At 45.9% G+C, this 21641-nt stretch overlaps 1 protein-coding gene across 3 annotated transcripts; it reads right to left on the minus strand.

Moving 5' to 3' along the window:
* Positions 1-663: 663 nt before the first annotated feature.
* On the minus strand, positions 664-21641 carry KBTBD11 (kelch repeat and BTB domain containing 11). 3 transcript variants are annotated; one of them, XM_080999117.1, is made up of 3 exons: positions 21065-21532; positions 7196-7504; positions 664-4696 (listed from the first exon to the last, which is right to left on the minus strand). In XM_080999117.1, the coding sequence occupies exons 2-3, from the start codon at positions 7218-7220 to the stop codon at positions 2676-2678; spliced, it is 2046 nt and encodes a 681-aa protein (XP_080855243.1). In that variant the 5' UTR covers positions 7221-7504; positions 21065-21532; the 3' UTR covers positions 664-2675. The 3 variants fall into 3 exon arrangements, with proteins under 3 accessions (XP_080855243.1, XP_080855244.1, XP_080855242.1); XM_080999118.1 differs by having other exon boundaries at positions 7370-7504; positions 21065-21531; XM_080999116.1 differs by having other exon boundaries at positions 664-7504; positions 21065-21641.

The raw sequence follows: 21641 nt of genomic DNA on the forward strand, positions 1-21641 counted from the left end.
TTTCTCCCAGCTAATATGAAACACATCAGTGCAGTAAATTAATCTGCATGTGTTTATAAAATAAATGCACCTTTTAAATATTTCACGGTTGGAAGGCTTAACTCAGAAGATGAAAGACAAAATGCATTTCAGAGCATCTGAGAGCAATTGTGGCATCTGCAGGGTGGAGATTTGAGCAGAAAACCCGGGTAGCTACAAAGAGCGTTACTGAATGCTATTGGATCAGCCATAGTCCATAGACTTTTCAACCTTTCTGAGTCCACAGCTCCCATTCTTTCTGTGGCTCCCCTGCGGGGAAATGTGCTCCAAGCCTCAGAAGCCCAGTTATGTCAACCCTTGCCTGCAGAGCCAGCAGCCCCTCACCTCTTTTTGAACACCCTCCTCTCCTCTGGCCAGGCACCATTTGCCTGGGGAATATGTAGCTGCTGCAACAAACAGCTGTGGAAGCCTTTGAGAGGCAGAGACATGAGAGGGCATCAGAGGAGGGAGCGAAGGAAAGAGGGACAGAGGCCAGTGTTGCCCATGGTACCCAAGCATCATTCAAGGCATCCCAGGGTGCCACGGCGCAATAGTTGAAAACCACTGGTGTAAACCTATCTGAGTGTTGTTGGAAGATGAAAAGGGTGGGCTGCTTCGTGAAGAAAGAATGGGATAAAAATCAGATAGATTGCAAAAGTAAGTGATTCACTTTTAATTTGGGATTAATTTCCATTGGGATTTATTTCCACATAAGCATGCATGAGCTTCATCTATTTGGCAAGAACACGTGCTGGAATAAGCTCCATAAAACTCAATGGCTAGGATCCAAAAAGCCAAGAAAATAGTTCTCCAAGCAGGGAGAGGCTTGGGGTTTGCTTTCCTCCAAAAGCAACCTGTCCCCCTTCCACGTGTATCGGGGCAAACTGTGTTTGGAACTGAAGGGGCTTTCAACAGTAGTGGTTAGCTCTTCAAAGGACAGAAGGAAAACATTCGCTGGGCTAGTGTAAGCCTCTTGTGTAAGCCCAGGTGGGTTGTTGTTTTTTAGGCAAGCTTACAAAGCTTAGTCAAATTTTAAATTGACTGAAAATAATTGTTTTGATGCCAATCCATATAACATGGAAGCCAATATGCTGGGACTGCCTGCAAGCCTGAAGGCTGATATTCTTCTGAGAACATGCTGCCTGGCAAGCAATTACTCAGCATAAGATTTAGAATGAAAACAAACAAACCAAAAGTATATGGCCTCTCTGTACAAAATGAACTTGACAGGTGAATTATTAACTACAATAAATCAGTCTCGTTTGCAACCTAGGGTGCTGCCTGGGCAGAATGGAAATCACCTTGTCTAAGCAAACTTCTCGTTTCCTTATGCGAACAATGGAAGAGCTATTTCTTGCAGAAGGATTCCGGACATCAAAGCGAAATATTTCAATTGTGTGCAAGAAGCTTCAAGTAAACCACATTTGGCTTTTGAGTGACTTGATTTGCAGTTAACAGCAGTGATCTGAAACGAACTGAAATCTCCCCTACAAAGAATTTACAGGTATGTTCATTCATGCCAATTTGCCAACATTTGAATGAATGAATTACAATACAAAACCATGATTGAAAGCCAGCAGTTATGTTAAAACCAAAATTGATAATTATGATGTGTCATATATATATATATATATATATGCACAACTTTACAAAAAAAAGAAGCAAAATTCAAATTTGAATTGATGCATTGATTTGTTTGTTTTAGTTAACCTCTAAACCCAAAATGTACATATAGAAGGCTTTCTACTCCCACTATGTACATATGGGAGACATTTAACTTCTTAAAAACCTTGAAATCTGGATTCTGTTAAACCACACACTGTGGATGCAACTTCCTAAGGCTGTACAACGCCATGTCTTCAATAAAGACTCCATTAAATGTTAAAAAGGGGGAAAGGAGGGAGGATACTGTGACCTGGCTCTATAGTCCACTGCTTCCAACACAAGAAGCATTGTTTCTTTCCCCTGTTAATCTTCCTAAAAGGTATACTCTCTGAATGGGGACTGCCAGCAGCTTTTCTTCTGGTAATTACTACGAGCATCCAAGAAAAGAAAGCCAAGAGGTCAGGGAGGCAAAAGAAAAAGAAAGATTCCCCTTTTCCAAAGATGCATATTTACAAAAAGAACCATTTCATAGCTGAAATTCCTTTGAAAGTTGCTGCTTTCCTGAATTTTATATATATATATATCTCCAAAATACTTCTAGACTTGGAAAGTGGCACGGGCATTGCACAACAATTAATCTATTTTAGCAGCTTTGCAATGACTGCTTTGTATCTGTGCTGAGAGGTGAGCCGTTTCCTATGTGAACTATGCTAGAGAGCTCTGAGAGGCTACAGCCAGCTAGCCAACGCTTTAGGTGGGACACCATCCCAATTCTCCATCCATTGTGGTGCATGCACGTGTTAATTTGGTAAACTTCTGACAGTGGCTTTCTGTTTGTTTCTTTCGGTGCAAAGAGGCTGTTACACACTTTTCGCCTTGGATTAGCCTCTGCAAGTTAAACTGCAGCCCCAATCACTACCACCACCAATGAAGGCTGGAGACCATGCACCTGCTCTGACCCTTCCCTTGGCAGAGGCCTGGTCCTGCCGATATTCATCAGAGCAAAGCACTGAGATAAACTCCAGCCGGCCTTGCCAGAGCTAGGTCAGTTCTCATAACATCAGAGGACTTTCTGGCTCCCCCGTTTTCTCTTTCTCCGGCAGGGTAAGTACAAACGGGAGAAGGACCCCTTTAGTATCAAATGGGGCTTTGAGAAGTTCTGGCTCAAAGCTCCCCTTGAGTCCACCATCTGCTTCCACCTCGCCATTCTGGGACAGGGCAAAGCACAGCATTCCAGTCCGGTTGACACAGTAGATGGCGCTGCCCAAGGCGGCACAGCGGAACGGCTGCACCGGGTTGCCACCGGGGCGCAAGGAAGCACACTGACTCCAGTGCTTGGCCACCGAATTGTACCGGAAGACCTCCACCCCACCGGCCTGCCCCGGCTCCCCACGGCTGCTGCTCACGTCGAAGCGGTAGATGAAGTTCTTGTAGGACACCATGTCGGCGGAGCGTCGCCGGCTGCTGTTGTACGGGCACTCCTGCCACTCATCCCGCTTGGGGTCATACTTGAGCAGGCGGTAGAAGAGAGACCCGCCCGACACGTAGATCTCCCCGTTGCAGGTGGTGGCTTCGTGAGCCACGGCAAAAGCCCCTTTCGGCAAAGGAGCCACCGGGCTCCACCGATCCGCCCGGGGGTCGTACTTCTCCACCGTGAAGAGACACTCGCCGCCCACCGCGTAGAGATAGCCGTCGAGGGCCAGCAGCTTCAGCTGTGAGCGAGGCTGCCCCATGGGCTTCACCTGGCTCCAGGTGTCCGTCAAGGGGTTGTAGCAAAAGACCTTGTCGGAGAGCCTGGCGCGGGGTTCCCCTGGCCCTGTGGAGATGCCCCCAGCCAGGAAGAGGTAGTTGTAGAGCACGCACATGGCGCACCCCTTGGCGTTGGCCTCGTCGGGCAGCCGGGTCAGCACCCTCCACTCCTTGGCCGCCTCGTGGTAGCTGTAGAGCAGGTAGCCACCGTCGTCCAGGGACACCACGGAGGAGGGGCTCTGCGGCCTGCTGCTCTCTCGGCTCTGCGGCCTGCTCCCGGCGTTGAGCCTCTCGAAGGCGTCGCTCACCTCGGCCACCAGCAGGCAGGGCTTGCCGGCGTCGAGGCGTCGCTGCAGGATCAGGTCCCTCTCGGCGCCGCTGAGGCGCCCGTAGACGGCGGGCTCGCGCAGCACCTGCAGGTAGTGGTCGCTCATGAAGCGGTAGGCGGCTTCGCGCAGCTCGGCCAGCCGCTGCTTCTTGGCCAGGCCCAGCAGCTGCAGGCAGTTGTCGAGGCGCAGCTGCGCCCTCATGGCCTCGGCGGCGCAGTGCAGGGCGCACGGCATCTGCAGCACCCGCGCGCCGCTCACCACCTCGGCCAGGTTGTCGTGGCGCACGTCGCCCATGCGCGCCGTGTACACGTAGTCGAGTAGCAGGCGCAGCGCCGCGTAGCTCACGCCCTTGACGCGCAGGATGTCCCTGGACGAGCGCGCGCGGAAGTAGTCGCTCTTGGCCGCCAGCACCGCCTTGTGCGCGCGGATTCGACGGCCCGACACCTCGATCACCAGGTCGGGCTCTTCCTCCGGCTGCGTCCCCCCCGGCGGAGAGGCGCAAGGGTCCTGCAGTAGCGCTTCGCCGACGGCCTGCGCGGGAGCCGGAGGGGACGACGGCTGCTGCTGCGACGACGAAGGCTGGCTGCTGCTGCTGCTGCTTTCCCCTCCACCTTCCTCCTCCTCCGACTCGGACGCCGCGTTGTTGATCTCCCACTGGCTTTGCACCACGCGGCTGCCTCCGCCGCTGCCCGCCGACGACGGCGAGGAGGCTGCGTCGTGCTCGGGTGCCGGGGCTTTGTCTCCGGGAGAGCTGAAGCACAGCGAGGAGCTGAAGCCGCAGGGCGCGGGCGATTCGGCGCTGGTTCCTCCGCTGCCGAGGATGCCGTCCTCGCCGTCTGCCGCAGCGCGCCGCTCCATCGGGGCGGACGGCGGGCTGCTCCTCGCCGCCGCTTGCTCGCCACCGGCAGCTTTCCTCGGCGACGCTAGCTGCGCCGGCTGCGCCATCTCCATCTCCCCGCAGCGCGCCTCGACCTCGCCGACAGTCCCATTCTCACCTGGGGGAAGGACACAAGACAGCGCTGAGTTCTCCATCGGCCCTTGGAGGGCTCTCGCCTGCCTGCCAGCCACCCCCCCTCTCTCTTTCTCTGTCTCCTGCTTCTCTTGCCCTCCCTCGCAGGCACCTCCTTTTCCTCCCACTGCCTCCCCTCGTGCTGCCTGGCAGCTCTGGAGGCGACTGTGGACGCTCGCTTTTGCTCAGCTCTTAGCTTGGGTTGGGTTTTTGTTGGTTTTTTCCCTTCCCCTTGGCGCTTGTTCAATTTCCGCACTAGTTTCCCAGCCGTCGGGCTTCTCTCAGCAGCTAGAGAGCCGCTCACCGCTGAACTTTTGAACTGCCGAAGGGTGTATATAGTTCAGCTCGCGCTGTTTGATCAGGTCACAATATCCCTGAGTGGCATTGCAAAGCCTACATACAGTATAGTAAATTATCGCACGTCCTAGGGAGGTGGGGCCGGAAAGATCTGTGCAGGGGATTTCCTGATACCCAGCTCCCATTCTTCCAAAGTCATTTTATGGCATCCTCAAGATGGCTTTATATCTTCTCAGTAAATCACATCGTTCTGCAGTGGATCAGAAGTGGTTATCCACTTTCCTCATTTCCAACCCTTCCCCTGAATATTTCTGTAAGCCTGTCTACCCTATTAGCAAAGTCTTGTTCTCACCCTGTCAAGCCAAACTTAACATTCTGCACCAAGGCAAATTTAACCTCTGGAGATTATGCAATCTAGGCAGAGCTTTGTGTGTTTACATGATTTCTTCCTCCAAGTTCTTACACTCCATGCTCTGAGCCAGCTTTTAGATTTCACCAGGTTATCACCCTTACTTTCAAACTGATCTGTATAGCCTTGAGAACTGAAAACTTGCTGCTTTAGAAATGGAAGCATTATACCTGTTTTCAATTGATGCTCTGGTTAACAAAATCTACACCATCCTCCCTTTAACATTTCTAAGGGCTATTTCTGCACAGAAGTACAGTAATAATCTGATGGTCATGGGCCTACTCAGAAGTAGCCTGAGTTCACCAGGATTTACTTCCAACTAAAGGTGCATCGGTTTGCGGTGAGATAGCTTCTTTGCCAGATCCTATCTGTTTTTACTGAGAAGTAAGTTTCATGAGTTTTGATGGTATCCGGCTTCTACATAAGCACACATTATTTTGCAGCCTTAATTGCACCGAGAAAACTGCAGACTTAAGCAGGAAAGCAATGAGTCCAGCAGGCAATTCATACAATATCAGTAGAGCACAAAGTTCAGTTCGGAGCCTGTGGAATGAGTTTGGTCACACACTGAAACAGTAATACCTCTTTAAATGCTTTGATGCATAACTAAGACTCCAATCTGTGTGTGGGGAGATTTGACTATACGATTTGCAATTTGGAAAGACTTCTGAGAACTGGTAGCTTGAGTGCCCAGCAAAGCTATTATGCAACTAAAATTCAGCCCACCTAAGACTGCACCATCTTCCAATCACTCTTGTATGTGGCCCTGCTTTTTGAAGGATGACCAGTAGCAAACAACACCAAACAGGAACCAGTGGTGGTGTAGTGGTGAGGACCTGGGAGACTAGGGTTCAAATCCCCACTCATCCATGAAGCTCACTCGGTGGCCTTGGACCAGCAACTGCCTCTCAGCCTAATCTACATCCCAGGATTGTTGGGGGGATTAAATGAGGAGTGGTAGAACTATGGAAGCCACCAGGCTCCATGGAGCAAAAAAGGTGGGATATAAATGCAGCAAATGAATAGATAAAATAAATGTTGACATTGTAGTGCTGTATATGATCAGCCGCTACTATCCTCTCGATACTGCTGTATGTACATCAGCTGTGAATGGAAAGAAAGCAAGGCATTCAGAAGAACCTATGGCACCACACATATTGTTGGGCACCAATTCACATCAGTCTGACCTTGAGTATTTTTCAAAGGTGATGCAAGAGTGGGCAGCCATCCATCAGGGAGGCTGTAGTTGCTCCGCTGCATCAAGCAGACCCTACATCAAGCAGAGTTGGACTTCTAAAGTTACCGTCTATCTCTGATGGCAAGACTGCACAGCCTTTAAGCAGGAACCGATTTAGCACTGGGTTATCAGTCTCCTATTTAAATTGTGGTTTGCCCATAGTATAAGCCTATGGAAAGATGGGTCTGTAAAGGCAGAATAATGCTATCTAAGGCTAGTCCATCCAACATGTCAACTAAGTGGCTAACTGATTAAATCATCTACTTGTGATTAAGAATCAAGGGACTCTGACTTCCCCCTGCAATAGTGCAGGATCCTTGTACACACGTACACACACACACACACACACACACACACACACACAAAGGAAGGATAATTCTGCAGAATGCAGCTTTTGCAGACACTGCAGTAATGCAATGGGAAAAGCTGGACCTCATGATGGCCTGGTGATACAAATGTTTAGTTGGAACTATTGATCAGTTAATATTTGCTAATTGGTTGACAGCTGAAACTTATAAGAAGTTAATGGATGGTTCTGCTACCTGAAGCTCTTGTGATCGATGGCATCCTCAGTGCTCCTTCAATGGACTTGAGAATGTGGTCCTTTATTATAGTAATAATAATAATTATTGACTATCAGTGAGCATTGAATATCGTCATTCCAGAATATATTTCTGCAGTTATTTCAGTGGAATAAATTAATGGCAATACTGTACATTTTCAGAACATTTTAGGGGGAGATTCTGCATCAATCTCCCCCTTGGGTCAGCAAGCTGGCACGGGAATTTCCTTCAATCAGCGTCAAAAAGGTATTCCATTTCTCAACGATTCACTGTGCATCTTCCGTCCACCTATATGATAAAAACAGTTTTGGTTATCATTCAGTTTTAAAAACGAAACAATTCCACATGTATTTTGTCTGAATTGATTTCCCCAAAGTAAACTTTTATATCATTACTGTAGTTTAGTTTCCTTTAATGGTGGATTCTGTATCTCATAAGCTAAACCAACTTTCTTTTTCTAGGTGTTCCTTTAATACAGTATAGGACCCAAAACTGTTGTTTGTTTTAGAGTTTGCCTACTACCTACTGGAACAGAAGATTATAATGCTCCTATCCGCTAATTAGGAGTGTTCCATCCTACATATTTGGTGAAACACATCTACTGGGCAATTAATCCAGCAGGCATGGATGTGGAGTTTACATTTCCACCCACATCACAAGATGCATCCAGCCCATGCAATGGGACCAAGATGAATACTGCATTCAAACCTGTAAACCTAAATACAGCCCTTCTTTGAAGTATCACATAATAAGACTGTGATCCTCTGCTTACTTTCCCTGGAGGAGACTGACTGATTTCATAAAATTAAGGGCCAAACTAGACATGTTATTTTTCACATCATTTGCCCTTTTATAGTTGTTTAAAAGAAGAAACTGACATGGCTGGACCCCACGCTGGACTGCGATTAAGGCCTGGCAGGAGAGGGGAGATAACCCTGTATCCCCCCCCCATCAGAATCTCCCCCATTTATGCAGTGGGAGGAAAGGAAGGATATCGATGTAAGAAAATAAATAATGGTTTGGTGCTGAGCTGAACAGTTAAGTTGGATACTCAAATCTGTTATCTAAAATTATAGCCCAGCATTAAAATACGCATATTGACAGTTTGCCTCAAATGGTATCCCAAGCATCTACAGTGGTACCTCGGGTACTACTTAATTCGTTCTTAACCTGAAGCACCACTTTAGCTAATGGGGCCTCCTACTGCCTCCGTGCCACCGGAGCACGATTTCTGTTCTCATCCTGAAGCAAAGTTCTTAACCTGAAGCACTATTTCTGGCTTAGCGGAGTCTGTAACCTGAAGTGTATGTAACCCGAGGTACCACTGTATTTGCAAAAGCAAAAGCAGCAAATTTCAGCATTTGAGCCATAAGGATCCCAAGTTATTCAACTGACTTACAAATCTGGTTAGTTTAAAGAAGCAGTTCAGGGTGTTCTTTATCTTGGTTTTAATCAATTGTCCAAAAATCATGGCACCTTGCAGGGGTTTTTTTTTTATAGAATACCCAATAACTTCATAGCAGAGGTTGTAACTCACATTCACCAATTTTATCTATATTTTGCTTTCCATTCACATTTTTATTTGACATGTAAAACATGCAAGTCAGTTATCTTTTGTCAGCAGTGAATTTCATTTCAGGTGGTTTTGGTCTCATGGTTTTGTTTTCTTGCATCCACAGTTCATTTTTTAGGATTTTCTCAGTTTGCCTTCCTCACCAGAAAGAAAATCATTTTACTTGGAAAGTTTGTGGTCCAGGTTTGGCAGATGCTTTACTTTCCAAAAAGTCACTTTCATTTTTAATTTCCAAACTCAGTTTCCAGCCTAGGCTGTGCTTACGAAACAAGCCGATCCCACAAAGTCCTCTTCATCAAAGCTTTGCAAAAATGAGAAAAAAACTCTTAAGCAAGTACATGCAGGACTCCTAAAGCTTCTTAAATATAGAGCAAAACCTGAGCATGCACATGCATGTGCACACCAACCGAATCAAATCCAGCTTTAATGATTAGTTTGCATGATGTGCCCACAGAATCTTACTGCATATGTGGGGGAAAGCTTGTGGTACATTTCTGTTAAAGATGGAGAGCCTTGCCTGTCATCTGTGAAACATTTCATTTATTAAATAACTGAAGACTTAATGAATTTGTAGATTTTTGTTGTTGTTACTGCTGTTGATTTAGTCCGGGATGAATGGAAATGTCAGAAGACAGCGGACATGGGAACCTCCAGCAACCCTGAATTGTGCTGACAGTCTTGGCGGTGAGTCACTAGCAATATCCTGGACCTGTGCCCCCTCAGCAAGCAAACAGAGACTTAAAATTGGCAAAGAAAGTCTTGGCAATCATAAGCAGCCTTCTGAGATTGCATTTTGAGCAAGAGAAGTGTTGTTAATATACATACGGAAGGTCATATTTCCTAAGCACTTGCCTACCTATGCATTTCTTCGCCACATGTTCCCCAGTTTTGCTTTTTCTTGTTAAAACAGCCCAGCCCTTTCACCAAACATCAGTCTCATTGCTGGACAGAGATTCCACGTTGCCCAGCCACACTTAGATGTGAATGTGACAGGCACAGCTCATTAGAATCAAAAGGTGTATAACCCTCTCATATAAGACGTTTGTGTCTCCTTGGTTTTAATGGAACTTTTTATATAGGAATCTGCCTTATTCCAGATCAAGCTATCCATGTGTCTCACTGTCTACTCCAATAAATGTCACTCCTATTACCTTTCATCCTTTTTAAAACTGGAGATGTCTGAGATTGGACATGGGATCTTCTTCATGAGAAGCATGTGTTCCACCACAGAGCTATTGGTCCTCCCCAAATGGAATTTAAGGCTATCCAGGTCTGAAGCAATGGGTTTTTCTGTTTTGTTTATGGAAGCACTACCATAGTTTAGTCCCATAATGAAAACTGGACACATAAGAACTGGAAGGGACCAATGCAGGAACATGCAATGGTTCCATGTTTGATCAGACCTGCAACGCTGTCACGAACTGAGCTATCCAGGCTGACTTACAGAAGGTTTATTCTCCAAGTCTAGTCTCAATTGTGTGGCCCATTAAAAACCTATAATTTTACAAAGCTCTCAAATGCTCTTGTCAACAAGACTGTGGATACGGGTTTGTAAGACTAATATTTGCTAAGATCTTACGTTTCCAGAAATGTTTTTAAATTATTGGATATAGCAAACTGTCCTTCATATAAACATAGAATAAAACAAACAAACAATGTCAAATAAAACAAAATTGAGAAGACCTTTTACAGCATAAAGGCACTGATTCAAAGGGCTGAATCCAGACATAGTCATGCTTAGAGTAAATAATGGTAATAATTCAAGGGTATACTCTAAGCAGGACTAAGTTTAGAGCCAACAGAAACAATTTTTAGTCCTGCTAATGTCAACATGAACAAGTTAAAGCATGTGCTGAACTCCCAATGAAACTGAGGGTGTTTCGTACCTGAAAAATACGTTTTAGCTGAGTCAACATGAAAATGAAAAGCTGTATTTTGCTTTGTTTTTAAAAACTGCCCCATCACCAAACATTTTAGAGAAACTGCCTCATGGGAAATTTCAGGAAGGAAGGGTTTTTTATTTGGCTTAAGTAAAGCAGTGGTCAAAACAGCACTTTGAGCAATTTGACTTAACTACAGGATGTGTCTTAAAGAGATTGTGTCATTACATCTACTCTCAAAGTGCTTATTAAACTTCTTCATTATCCATAACTGGTCGTATTATTATACTCCCAGAGTGCTTGAGAAAAGTACATTTATTCCATCTCATAAGTATGAATTTCTCCAAACAATCTCTATGACAACAAAAACTAAGCTCCCAGGAATAAATTTCCCTGATTAGACCACACATGCATAACTACACATAGAATAAGTTCGGGGGTGTGGGTGTGGGTGTGGGTGTGTAATCAGAGAACAAACAAGCTGCATAGCCCCCAAACCTCCGGAGTCCTGAGCCATCTTAACAAGGCATTTTATTACAAAGTAATGCCAGCCTATCACTGTTTGTAAGGTGAGAATTTAATTCAACCCCTGATCAGGTCCTTCTTTCTGAAAACACGAAGGAACAAACCTCTCTCGAAAGGCAGGTCAAGCTGTGTGTCTTTGTTTCCTTCTGGAGAACTCTCATTTTCAAGCATGAGTTTAACAGCACTTCAGCCTTAAGCAGGCATTCAAATTACTTTTGCACAAACATTCGCATGAGGGAGAGGGCTGCCCAGACCTGCGCAGCACATCACTTCCATCCCATTTACAGCCTTCCATTAGTTTGAGGGCAACAGTTTGATGCAGGGAGCCTCCTCTAACCAAAAAGTCTCCTCGGGTGATTTAAAACAGTTAAATTGCATAGAAATAGAGAAATCTCCACGATTCAGACTCGGGAGCATCTTTGGATGGTGGTGATGGGGCTGTACTGCGTAGAAGGACTTGGGGGGATGACCCTTCTCTCTCCATTTTCTTTCTCTTTCTCTTCTGACTCCTGTGGCACCTCACTGTTCTCCTCACTGGCTGCGTCATTTCCCCCTCTCTCCCTTCCCCTCCTACCCTCCTTACTTTCCTCTCTACCCTCTTGGTCACTCAGCTTTCTGTTCAGCTGCTCAGGTACCAACCCAAACCTTGGAAAACACCCAGAGCTGAAAGAGGAAGTGAGAAAAAGCACCACTCTTCCAACTTCAGCTGCTTCATCTCTATGTGTTTCAAGGGCGGACAAAGTAAACAGCCCTCGCCACCTCGTGACAAAGGGGACAGAGGGGTGATCAGAGGCTACACAAGCACCAGGGGAAGTGTTCAAAGGTGTTGGTGAGCCTCAGAGAGCCCATGCATCCAGCCCACACTCTGTCCAAATGTTTGCTTCTAGTGTGCTGAACAGAAACATACATTGCCTCCCTCTCCCTGAACCCTGCATCTTGGAACTGGTCATAATAAAGGTGCTGTTTGAACACTGGCATTTTCCAGTCAGCTAACCACCACTGAAGATGCTTCAGTATCCTTTAACTTAGCAGTCAATTACTCTAGCATGATGCAGCAGGATTTCACAGTGCGAAACCTTATCCACTAAACAGCTCAGCACTGACTACAAAACCTAGCCAACATGAGCAGGCAGAATTTTTATTATGTTCTATCAACAGTGCAGATCAGGAGATTTTATCAGCTGACCTTAATAATAATTCAAGGATTTTGAAAAATGAAGGCAGAGCCAAGAGTCTCCCTTTCAATTCTCCCTTTCTCCTTTATGACTGCCCAAATTTACCTTGTTAATTTTATTTTCTTTGTTGTTGTTTAGAATCATAGAATTGTATAGTTGGAAGGGACCCCGGAGACTCATCTGGTCCAACCCCTGCAATACAGGAATCTCAACAAGCGGTCTGCCATCCAATTCGAAACCATAGAGGACCCTGCTTAGCATTACAAATGTGCTAGCAGTTTTATTCCTGCATCACTTTCCATACAAAAGTCAGGTCTGCAAGAAACAGACCCAGAAATCTTGTGGATTAACGGTGAGTGACTTAACATGGTGTAATCTTGGCACAACTCTAGCCAGGTACTGGGCCAAAAAAAGCAAACAAATTTATCATGGATTATCAGAGAAAGGCTGTCCTTGGCTATTGGGGATGTCATGGCAATCAGAAAGAGAATTCAAAGCAATGGTTTAAAATATACTTGTCTGCAAAAACTGTACTGAACAGCCCATCTGCTGAGGAATGCAGTCAGTAGTAATGTCCATTTCTTTTGTTCCCAGGGAGGAACTAAATAGCCAAAAATAGGGATTTGGGGTATTTGTCATGGTTGGTCAATGAATTCAGGTTAGAGGTAGAATGAATAGATAGATAGATGCCCTCAGCCAGGATTGTGGAGATTTCCCTGAATAAATTCTATTTTTTTGCATCAAACTAGACGAAGTCATTTATTTATTAAATTCATAACCCATCCTTTCTCCTCGAGAAGCTCAGCGAGGCAGTGATGACTACTAGCCACTCTCTGACCCAGCTGGGCCATAGTAGATGCTGGACCTTTCAGTGGAACCTTGTTAGTACTTATCAGTTCTGCAAAGGTAAAGGTAAAGGGACCCCTGACCATTAGGTCCAGTCGTGACCGACTCAGGGGTTGTGGTGCTCATCTCACTTTATTGGCTGAGGGAGCCGGTGTACAGCATGGTGGCCAGCATGACTAAGCCGCTTCTGGTGAACCAGAGCAGCGCATGGAAACGCCGTTTACTTTCCCGCCAGAGCAGTACCTATTTATCTACTTGCACTTTGATGTGCTTTTGAACTACTAGGTTGGCAGGAGACCGAGTAACGGGAGTCACCCCATCGTGGGAATTCGAACTACCAACCTTCTGATGGGCAAGTCCTAGGCTCTGTGGTTTAACCCACAGCACCACCCGTGTCCCTTCAGTTCTGCAAAACTGATGATCAAATGTCAGTTCCAGTTTGGAGGGACGACTTCAGCAAGGACATGAGTTAAATTCATGCTCATAATCTGTGCCCTCCTGTTCACCACCTTATAAGAACCAATGGCAGCAGAAATGAATATAGGAGAACCATGCCATCTGGAAGCTCGATACGAAATGACTATGTGGACATCCACATTCATTTGAGATACAATGGGGGGGGGGGGAGTCACAAAGAGGCAGAGCATTCTCCATTCCTTTAACACATGCATTCACACATTCCTGTGGATCCCTATCCATGCTACCTTCATGGCGATGCAGACCAAACTGCTCCACTGCCCATTCATATAGCAAACAGGTCACCATGAATCACAGCACACTGTGCTCCATAGACAGTGACATCACTCTGCCCAGGTCTATGCAAGCCCAGGCTGAACAGATAGCAGCAGCCTGTTCCATGAGGATTTCCACCAAAGAAAAGGATAGGTGGGACTGAAGGAGCCTAAGGCATTATTAGCATTCAACAAGCACTGTCTAGGATGGGAACTTTCAGCCTTCCAAATATTTATTAGACTACAACTCCCATAATCTCCAACCACCGGCCATGTTGCCTGAGATTGATGGGAGTTGTAGTCCAACAACACCCCTGGTCTAGGAGCAGCACTTGTTGAGCTGTAACAGTTTGTTGCCCACTTCTGGGGCTTGGGCACATTTGCAAATAATAAAAACCAAAAACCTGTTGTGAGCCTCACACACACAAACATCACAACCTATTATATTGGCAACAATGGAAAGCTTCTTTCAAGCCTAATTTTTGGTTTATAGTAAAAGAGAAACCTGTGTGCGCTATAGAAGGTATCTGCAGACACATGGGTGCCCATGGGTGCCCTGTTGGCAACTTCTTGTTTAGAGGCCATGGTTTACTCTGAGGGCCAGGGATAGAGAACCTGCGGCCCTCAAGATACTGGACTATAGAGCATATCACCCCGACCTTTATGCTAAACTGGCTGATGGGAGCTGGACCCCCAAATGGATGGAGAGCAACAGGCTCCTCATCCCTGATACGGGCACACAACAGTGTGCAGGGGATTGTGGGATTGGGAAACAAGCCATTTCTTTTCACCCAGTCCAACATAAGCAACCCCTTGTTATCCACCCTACTTGCTTTATACTGGCATTGCAGAGGTTGCAGGGTGTCAGAGGTTTGATGGACAGGCCATGTGCCTCTCTTTCAAGCTGCCAAGTGGCTTCTCCCTAACCCCCGCAGAGCTCCACTGAACTTGTGTCCCACTTCCAAGAGAGTTTATGTAACAGACAGAGCCCCGGGCATCACTTGTCAAATTACATGCTCAGCATGAGGCTGCTGTTTTAAGGAAGGTTCCTCTTGAATAAACAATCTGGAAAATGCAGCCCTTGTCATTTAACTTGAGACTGTGTGTGTGTGTGTGTGTGTGTGTGTGTGTGTGTGTCTAAAAATAGAATAATGGAAGCCTCCATTTGACTTGAGGAATAGAGACTCTATTTAACACTATAATTTGCACACTGGAGGAGGTGCCTACCTAAAATAACAAATACTTACGCAGCCATACCTAGAGAGCAGTTTGCTCAGCACCCAGCAATTAACATCCTCATCCTGATTGGGCCTTTTGGCTGGGACACTTATGCCAACCACAAAATACTATTTGCCACTGGAAATTCCACATGTGAAAAATTAAAATCAGTTAATTTTGTCAAGATGCAGTGCAACCCCTTTTCTAGAAAAGTATCATATGTTTACAGTGCATTGGAATATTTCAGTAATAATAATAATGATAATCTATTATACCCCGCTCATCTGGAAACACATGTAGGAAACACGTGTCACATGCTAAAAGAAAAGTTACTTCAGATATTCTCTTAAATAAACCATAAAGTGCTTTTCTTCCACCACCTTATTATATACTAAAAATAGAATTTCATGTAGAATTATGTTCATAATTCAAGAGCTCAGAGGGAGCTAACAAGAAGAATGTCTGGTTTTCTGTTCCGTTGAAGGGAATGGATTCTTCAACTGCAACAGAGCGTTCATAGCTGTGAAACAGTATGATGGCTGTAGCATCCATCTCTAATGCAGTAGCACAGGACAAAGTAGGGTTGATGTGCTCTGTTACAGTCTGATCCTAAGCACATTCACCCAGAACTAAGTCCTACTGAGTTCAATAGGGTTTACTCCCAAGAGGAGGGCAGCCTTATGCTGCAATCCTGTATACACTTGAGTAAGGGCGACTAACTCAGTAGGACTACATTCTGAGTAAATGTGCAGTATTGCTGAGTAACAGCAATAAATTGCTGTTATTTAATACTAATAGATAGATAGATGATAGATAGATAGATAGATAGATAGATAGATAGATAGATAGATGATAGATAGATAGATAGATAGATAGATAGATGATAGATATATAGATAGATAGATGATAGATAGATAGATAGATAGATAGATAGATAGATAGATGATAGATAGATGATAGATAGATAGATAGATAGATAGATAGATAGATAGATGATAGATAGATGATAGATAGATAGATAGATATAGATAGATATAGATAGATAGATGATAGATATAGATAGATAGATATAGATGTAAAATCTGCAACCTTCTGAGATCACTATGAGATTCTTTCACTGAAAGCTTATCTTTAGAATTATTTAAATTAGAATGTTACCATGGACACATGTCCTCTGCTTGCACTAGATTCTTTGCTCAGAGGTAAACCTAGGACAGTCCCAAATACTGTATAATTTGGCCTTCATGGAGAATGCGGTGGATAATGGCCTTTACTACAGAGCTATGAAATGCCTGTGACTTGGACCTGCTTCATATAATCAGAGATGGAGAAATACTGTACACCGTGAGGTCATCTTTGTGCATGCAATGTAACATAACATCAGATGTTGCAGCAGCCAGCCAGCCAGCCAGCCACACAATGTGTTCATTCACTTCACTGCTTCTGTCCCTGAGGCGAAATGGTGTCTCCTGTTTAGGCATTGGTACAGTCACTCATCCAGCATTCCCCCCCCCCTTCTTTGCTGTGGAGGTGGCAAAGGGGGGGGGGAGTGAATTTAGCAGGACTCCTCCTCTCCAGTGACTTACGGTGTTTTGCGTTAGGCTAGACATAAGGCAACACCTCCCACTTCTTCATCGATAAAGAACTAAGGGGGAAAGTTCCCAAGAAATGGTTTATCATGGGAAGGGGGAGCAGGGTAGACACCACACAGCTTAACTCAGAACGAAAAGGTGAAATCCTCTAGAGAAAGAGTAGGAAAAGGAATTTCCTGCTGGAAAGATATGTAGCCCAGATCCACAATGCATTAGTTATCAACAAGGTTAGGGCTATATCCTGACTGTTGCTGGAATGAAGGGGGAAAGTACTGTCAAATATCTCTGTTGCTCTTCGTTAGGAGTGCAGGGTTTACAACCCCAAAATGCAAAGCAGGACTTAACATGTGAGCAACCACCCCAGTGGGGCTCTTAACTCGCAAGCTCGGGAGGGAAAGCCTTCAGCCTGCTGCATTATGACCTTTGCTTTCAAATGGATCCCCTGGGGTGGAGGGAAGCTGCAGCTTGTGGCATGAAGGGGTAGATGCACTTGAGGAGCACTTGCTTCATTTAAATATAATAATAATAATAATAATAATAATAATAATAATAATAATAAATAAATCCCTCATTTGGTTTTCACTTTGGGATTAGGTATAGACAGCAGCAGCTGTTTCCAAAGCTTTTTTTTTTTTTTTAAGGAATATCATTTGGTTCAAATGTATTTTGTACACAACTATCATTTCTTTCTGCCAAAGAATCTAATAATTGCAGCGGGGGGTGGTTAGCAAGGGGAAACCCTGCGAGAAAAAGGTACCTAGAGGTTTCCAGGTTTCTTTATGTAGTGGAAATTACTGAAATTACTTATGATGTTGATAAACTCCCAGGAGTAGATTTGGATAACTATTTATAGCTTGTAAATTCACTCGAAGGCAACTGAAACTATCTAAACGGGGGGGGGGGGGGAGTCAACATGGCACACCCCAAATGTCACTGGACTACAACTCCTTTAATCTTGGACCACCAGCCATGTTGAATGAGGCTGATGTGGGAGTCAGAATCCAACAACATCCGCAGGGCACCATGTTGGTTAGCCCTGGCGAAGACAGTGTGTAAAATACAGCCATGCACGTCTCCTGAGAGCTGATTGGACAAGTACAGAAAAGGCCACCTCCTTTTGTGTGGCCAAATGGTGCACAAGCCCAGTATAAAACACTCAAGGAAAATCAATCTGCAGTTTTATATGCACTACACTGAGATGATGGACCACTTATAAACTCCATCTCCAACTCCTCGAAAGATTCCATTAATGGTGTCTCTGAAAATTTTTGTACATCACTTGGGAAGACTGGGGGACGAATGCCAGTGTACTGGAAGAAGCAAAGATCACCAGTATTGAAGCAATGATTCTTCAACATCAACTTTGTTGGCCTGGTCATGTTGTTCAGATGCCTGATTATTGTCTGCCAAAGCAGCTACTCGATTCTGAACTTAAAAATGGAAAGCGTAATGCTGGTGGTCAACAAAAGAGGTTTAAAGACTCTCTCAAGAGAAATCTTTAAAAAATGTAGTATAAACACCGACAACTGCGAAACACTGGCATGCGAGTGCTCCAGTTAGAGAACAGCCTTTACCAAAGGTGTCATGGGCTTTGAAGACACTCGAACTCAGGACAAAAGGAGGAAATGTGCTACGAGGAAGGCATGTTTGGCAAACCCTCACTGTGATAAACTCCCACCCAGAAACCTATGTCTCCACTGTGGAAGGACGTGTGGATCCAGAATCGGCCTCCACAATCATGGACTCACTGTTAAGACCATGCTCCATGGAAGACAATCTTACTCAGCTACAAGTGATTGCTGAGGAAGAAGAGGAAGAGGAAGAGGAAGAGGAAGAAGAAGAAGAAGAAGAAGAAGAAGAAGAAGAAGAAGAAGAAGAAGGGTGAGATCATATCCTGTACTGTGCTGAGTTTGTGTGCCTTTATATATAGACACACACACAGCCATTCTGCACACAGGCAATGAATCTGAAAGCAAACCAGACATCCCAAGCTGCCTATGATACAGCAGTACCAAAGAACTCTACCAGTGCCACTACTTGAAAGACATTTCAGGTTCTCACGGCATGCAAAGCTGCCATGTCAGGAAGAAAGCTAAGGCAGAATCTTTATGGGGGTGAGGGTGGGTGGTAGCAACTGCCTTGCACGCTGATATAGTCCCACATTCAATCCCCAGCATCTTCAGCTGGAGCTGAAAGTGTCTCCTGTCTGAAATCCCTGCAAGCCGCTGACTTGCTACAAGGCAGCCTTCTCTAATCCTAGGACTACATCTCCCAGACATGGCAAAGCTTTGCATAGTCAGGGAGAGCTTAAATCTGAGGAGTTTTCAAGTAAGCAACTCGTTTGCTCTCCTGCACATGGGTACTGTTGCTGGTTTGTCGCTCAGTAATCAGTTCCACTTAGGAAGAGGTAGGCCCTAGAATGTAGAAACATGGCGGAACTGATACTAAACATTTATGGGTCCAATTCAGTCAACACAGGGCACTTTTAACTCAATAGGACTTCCTCCTGGCTGCAGTGTAAAAAGGGTTTGATTGGATGGCATTGTTTATTTGCAACATATCAATCAATCAATACGCCCCATCTTCCTTGAATGAAGTTGGCACTTCGTCATTCAGATAGTACTGGTTTATACTGCCCAATGAATCACTGGGAATTATTCAGAGCATTAAGAAATTATATTATTGATTACTACATCAAGATCTGGAAATAGTTCCTACTCTTGTATGTTTTCTTCTCCAGGAATAAAAATGCAAAAGATGTTGATGTATTTAGTTTCTGACCATAGATCTAGCACTAATTTATAGGTCTCTGCCCCGCAGAACATACAGTAGGGGGAAAGGAGAGTAACAGGAGAGGTGCAGATACTGTCATATGTATGTAGGCTACAATCCTACCTGCTTCCCTGGGTGGAAATTCCATTGAATTATATGGGGCTTGCTTCAGAATAGAGATGCATAGGATTATGCACTGTTAGGCTTCCTGTCAGTACAACATGAGACTCCTCTGAGTCGTGGGACATTGAGCAAAAGATTCCTGCATTGCAGGGGGTTGGACTACAGCTGGACTAACTAGGCAAATGCATTTTTGAGGAGGAATTTCGAGTTGAAAGAAAAAGAAGCAGAACCATGTAAGTGTAATGTATAAGGAGCAAGGAGAGCATGAGCTGAAGCCAACTAAATCAAACGCAGAGCAGACCCACTGAAATCACTGGACCTGATTTGAATGGGTGATTCTGAGCATGATTTAGTTGGCTACAGCACCATGTTTAGTACAAACTTGGGGAGTGGAGGGTGGGGAATAAAAGTGTTTCCTTTTGTAAGGTTGCAATCCTGCACACACTTGCTAAAGAATAAGCCCCACTGGTTTTAGTTATGGTGAAATATGCACTGGGTTGCTTTGTACATTCTAAGTCAGAAGGAAAGGACTTTAATATGAATCAGTCTTCTCTCTTGCAAATGCCCACCCAGTAGCTGAAGATCTCAGCTTTGGAACAATGCTGACAAATCCCTGAGTATTCCAACAGGCCTCTAAGAAAAAAAGCAGAAATACTGGGGATGGACGGGACCTGCAGATATGAAGTTGAAGCTCCCAGCCTGGGTTTAAGCTCAGGAGAGAGGACAAGATAATATGCCTGTGCATATGACGGAGAGCATGCTCAGTGCAGCCGCGGTGTCTCACTGTACAGGCTAAGCAGCGAAGTGGATTAATCGGGATTGTGGGAAAGCGGGCGGGGATGGGGGAGCATGATGAGAACTGACATAATTCCACATCTCCATTGCCACACACATTCCGCTTGTTGTCCTGGCTGCATCTCTTTCTCTCCCGTTCCCCACCCCCTTCGACACATGTAACAACCCTGCTGCTGAATTAACTGTTGCATTATGTGCGAGGAGACACCGGAGAAGCAATTCCTCCGGAGGGAGCCAGGAAATGTCAAGCGCGCGCCTTTCCTGCATCTCTCTCCACGCCACCCACCCGCGAGGCGAGATCTTTCGCGCAAAGTGCGTAATAACAGGCATGTTTCCAAAAACCGCGATGAACATTAAGTTCATCATGCCTGCTGCTGCGTCTGTTTCGTTGCAGACCTCGCCGCCGGCCTTCGAGAGGGGCGTTCATGTTCCCCCGTTTCCCACTCCGCAAGCAACCAGCGCAAAATCCATGCCTAGTGCAAAAAAAGGGGGGCGGCGGAAAGGGAGAAGGGAAACGCTGCGCATAGCTGTAGGAGTGCACAGGCCGCTCGCAATTACGCACGCCAAAGAACGGCAGGAGAAAGAGCAGCGGGAACGAAGGGCTTCAAAGCCACTAACCTCAGCTTGGGCTAGGCAGGCAGGCAGGCTTCTCCAAAGCAGATTTCCCTCGCAGGAGCGAGGACAAATCTCGGTCCGTTCCAACCTTTATCCTCGGCGCCACCTCCCCTAGAGCACAAGAAGGAAGCCTCGGTCGGTGCCAAGCGCCGCCAAATCGCGCCTTCTTCACTCCAGCGCAGCCAGGAACACGTCTGGCCGAGCCTTGCAGTGCAGCGCCGCTACTGCGGGAAACATCCCTCGTTCAGACTGAGCCGCTTGGGGGATTTAAACGGGCAAGGCTCCCTAGTGGTCGTCGTCGTCGTCACCGCCACTACCTCCGCCACTTCTGGGCGCCGGGAAAGGGGAGTGTCCTCGCTGCTTCCCGCGTGGCGAGGAGCCGCATCGCGCCGTCGTCTCCGCGCACCGCGGGCAGGCGGAGTTTGGGCAGGCGGAGCGCGCACTCCCGCGCTAGGGTCTGCAACCCGCGCGGCGCTCTGCAGGCTCCTTGGCTGGCGCGTTGCAGGTCGGAGGCTGGGATCCTGCACCAAGGGTTGGAGGAAGAATTCCTTTGTTTTGAGGCCGTTTCTCTTTACCGCGC

Source organism: Podarcis pityusensis (assembly GCF_964106645.2).
Source record: "Podarcis pityusensis genome assembly, chromosome: 3".
NCBI classification, from domain to species: domain Eukaryota; kingdom Metazoa; phylum Chordata; class Lepidosauria; order Squamata; family Lacertidae; genus Podarcis; species Podarcis pityusensis.

Excerpts from the sequence above, each read along its gene's own strand:
- KBTBD11 (XM_080999116.1), bottom strand. The coding sequence starts at position 4,733 with ATGGAGAACTCAGCGCTGTCTTGTGTCCTTCCCCCAGGTGAGAATGGG.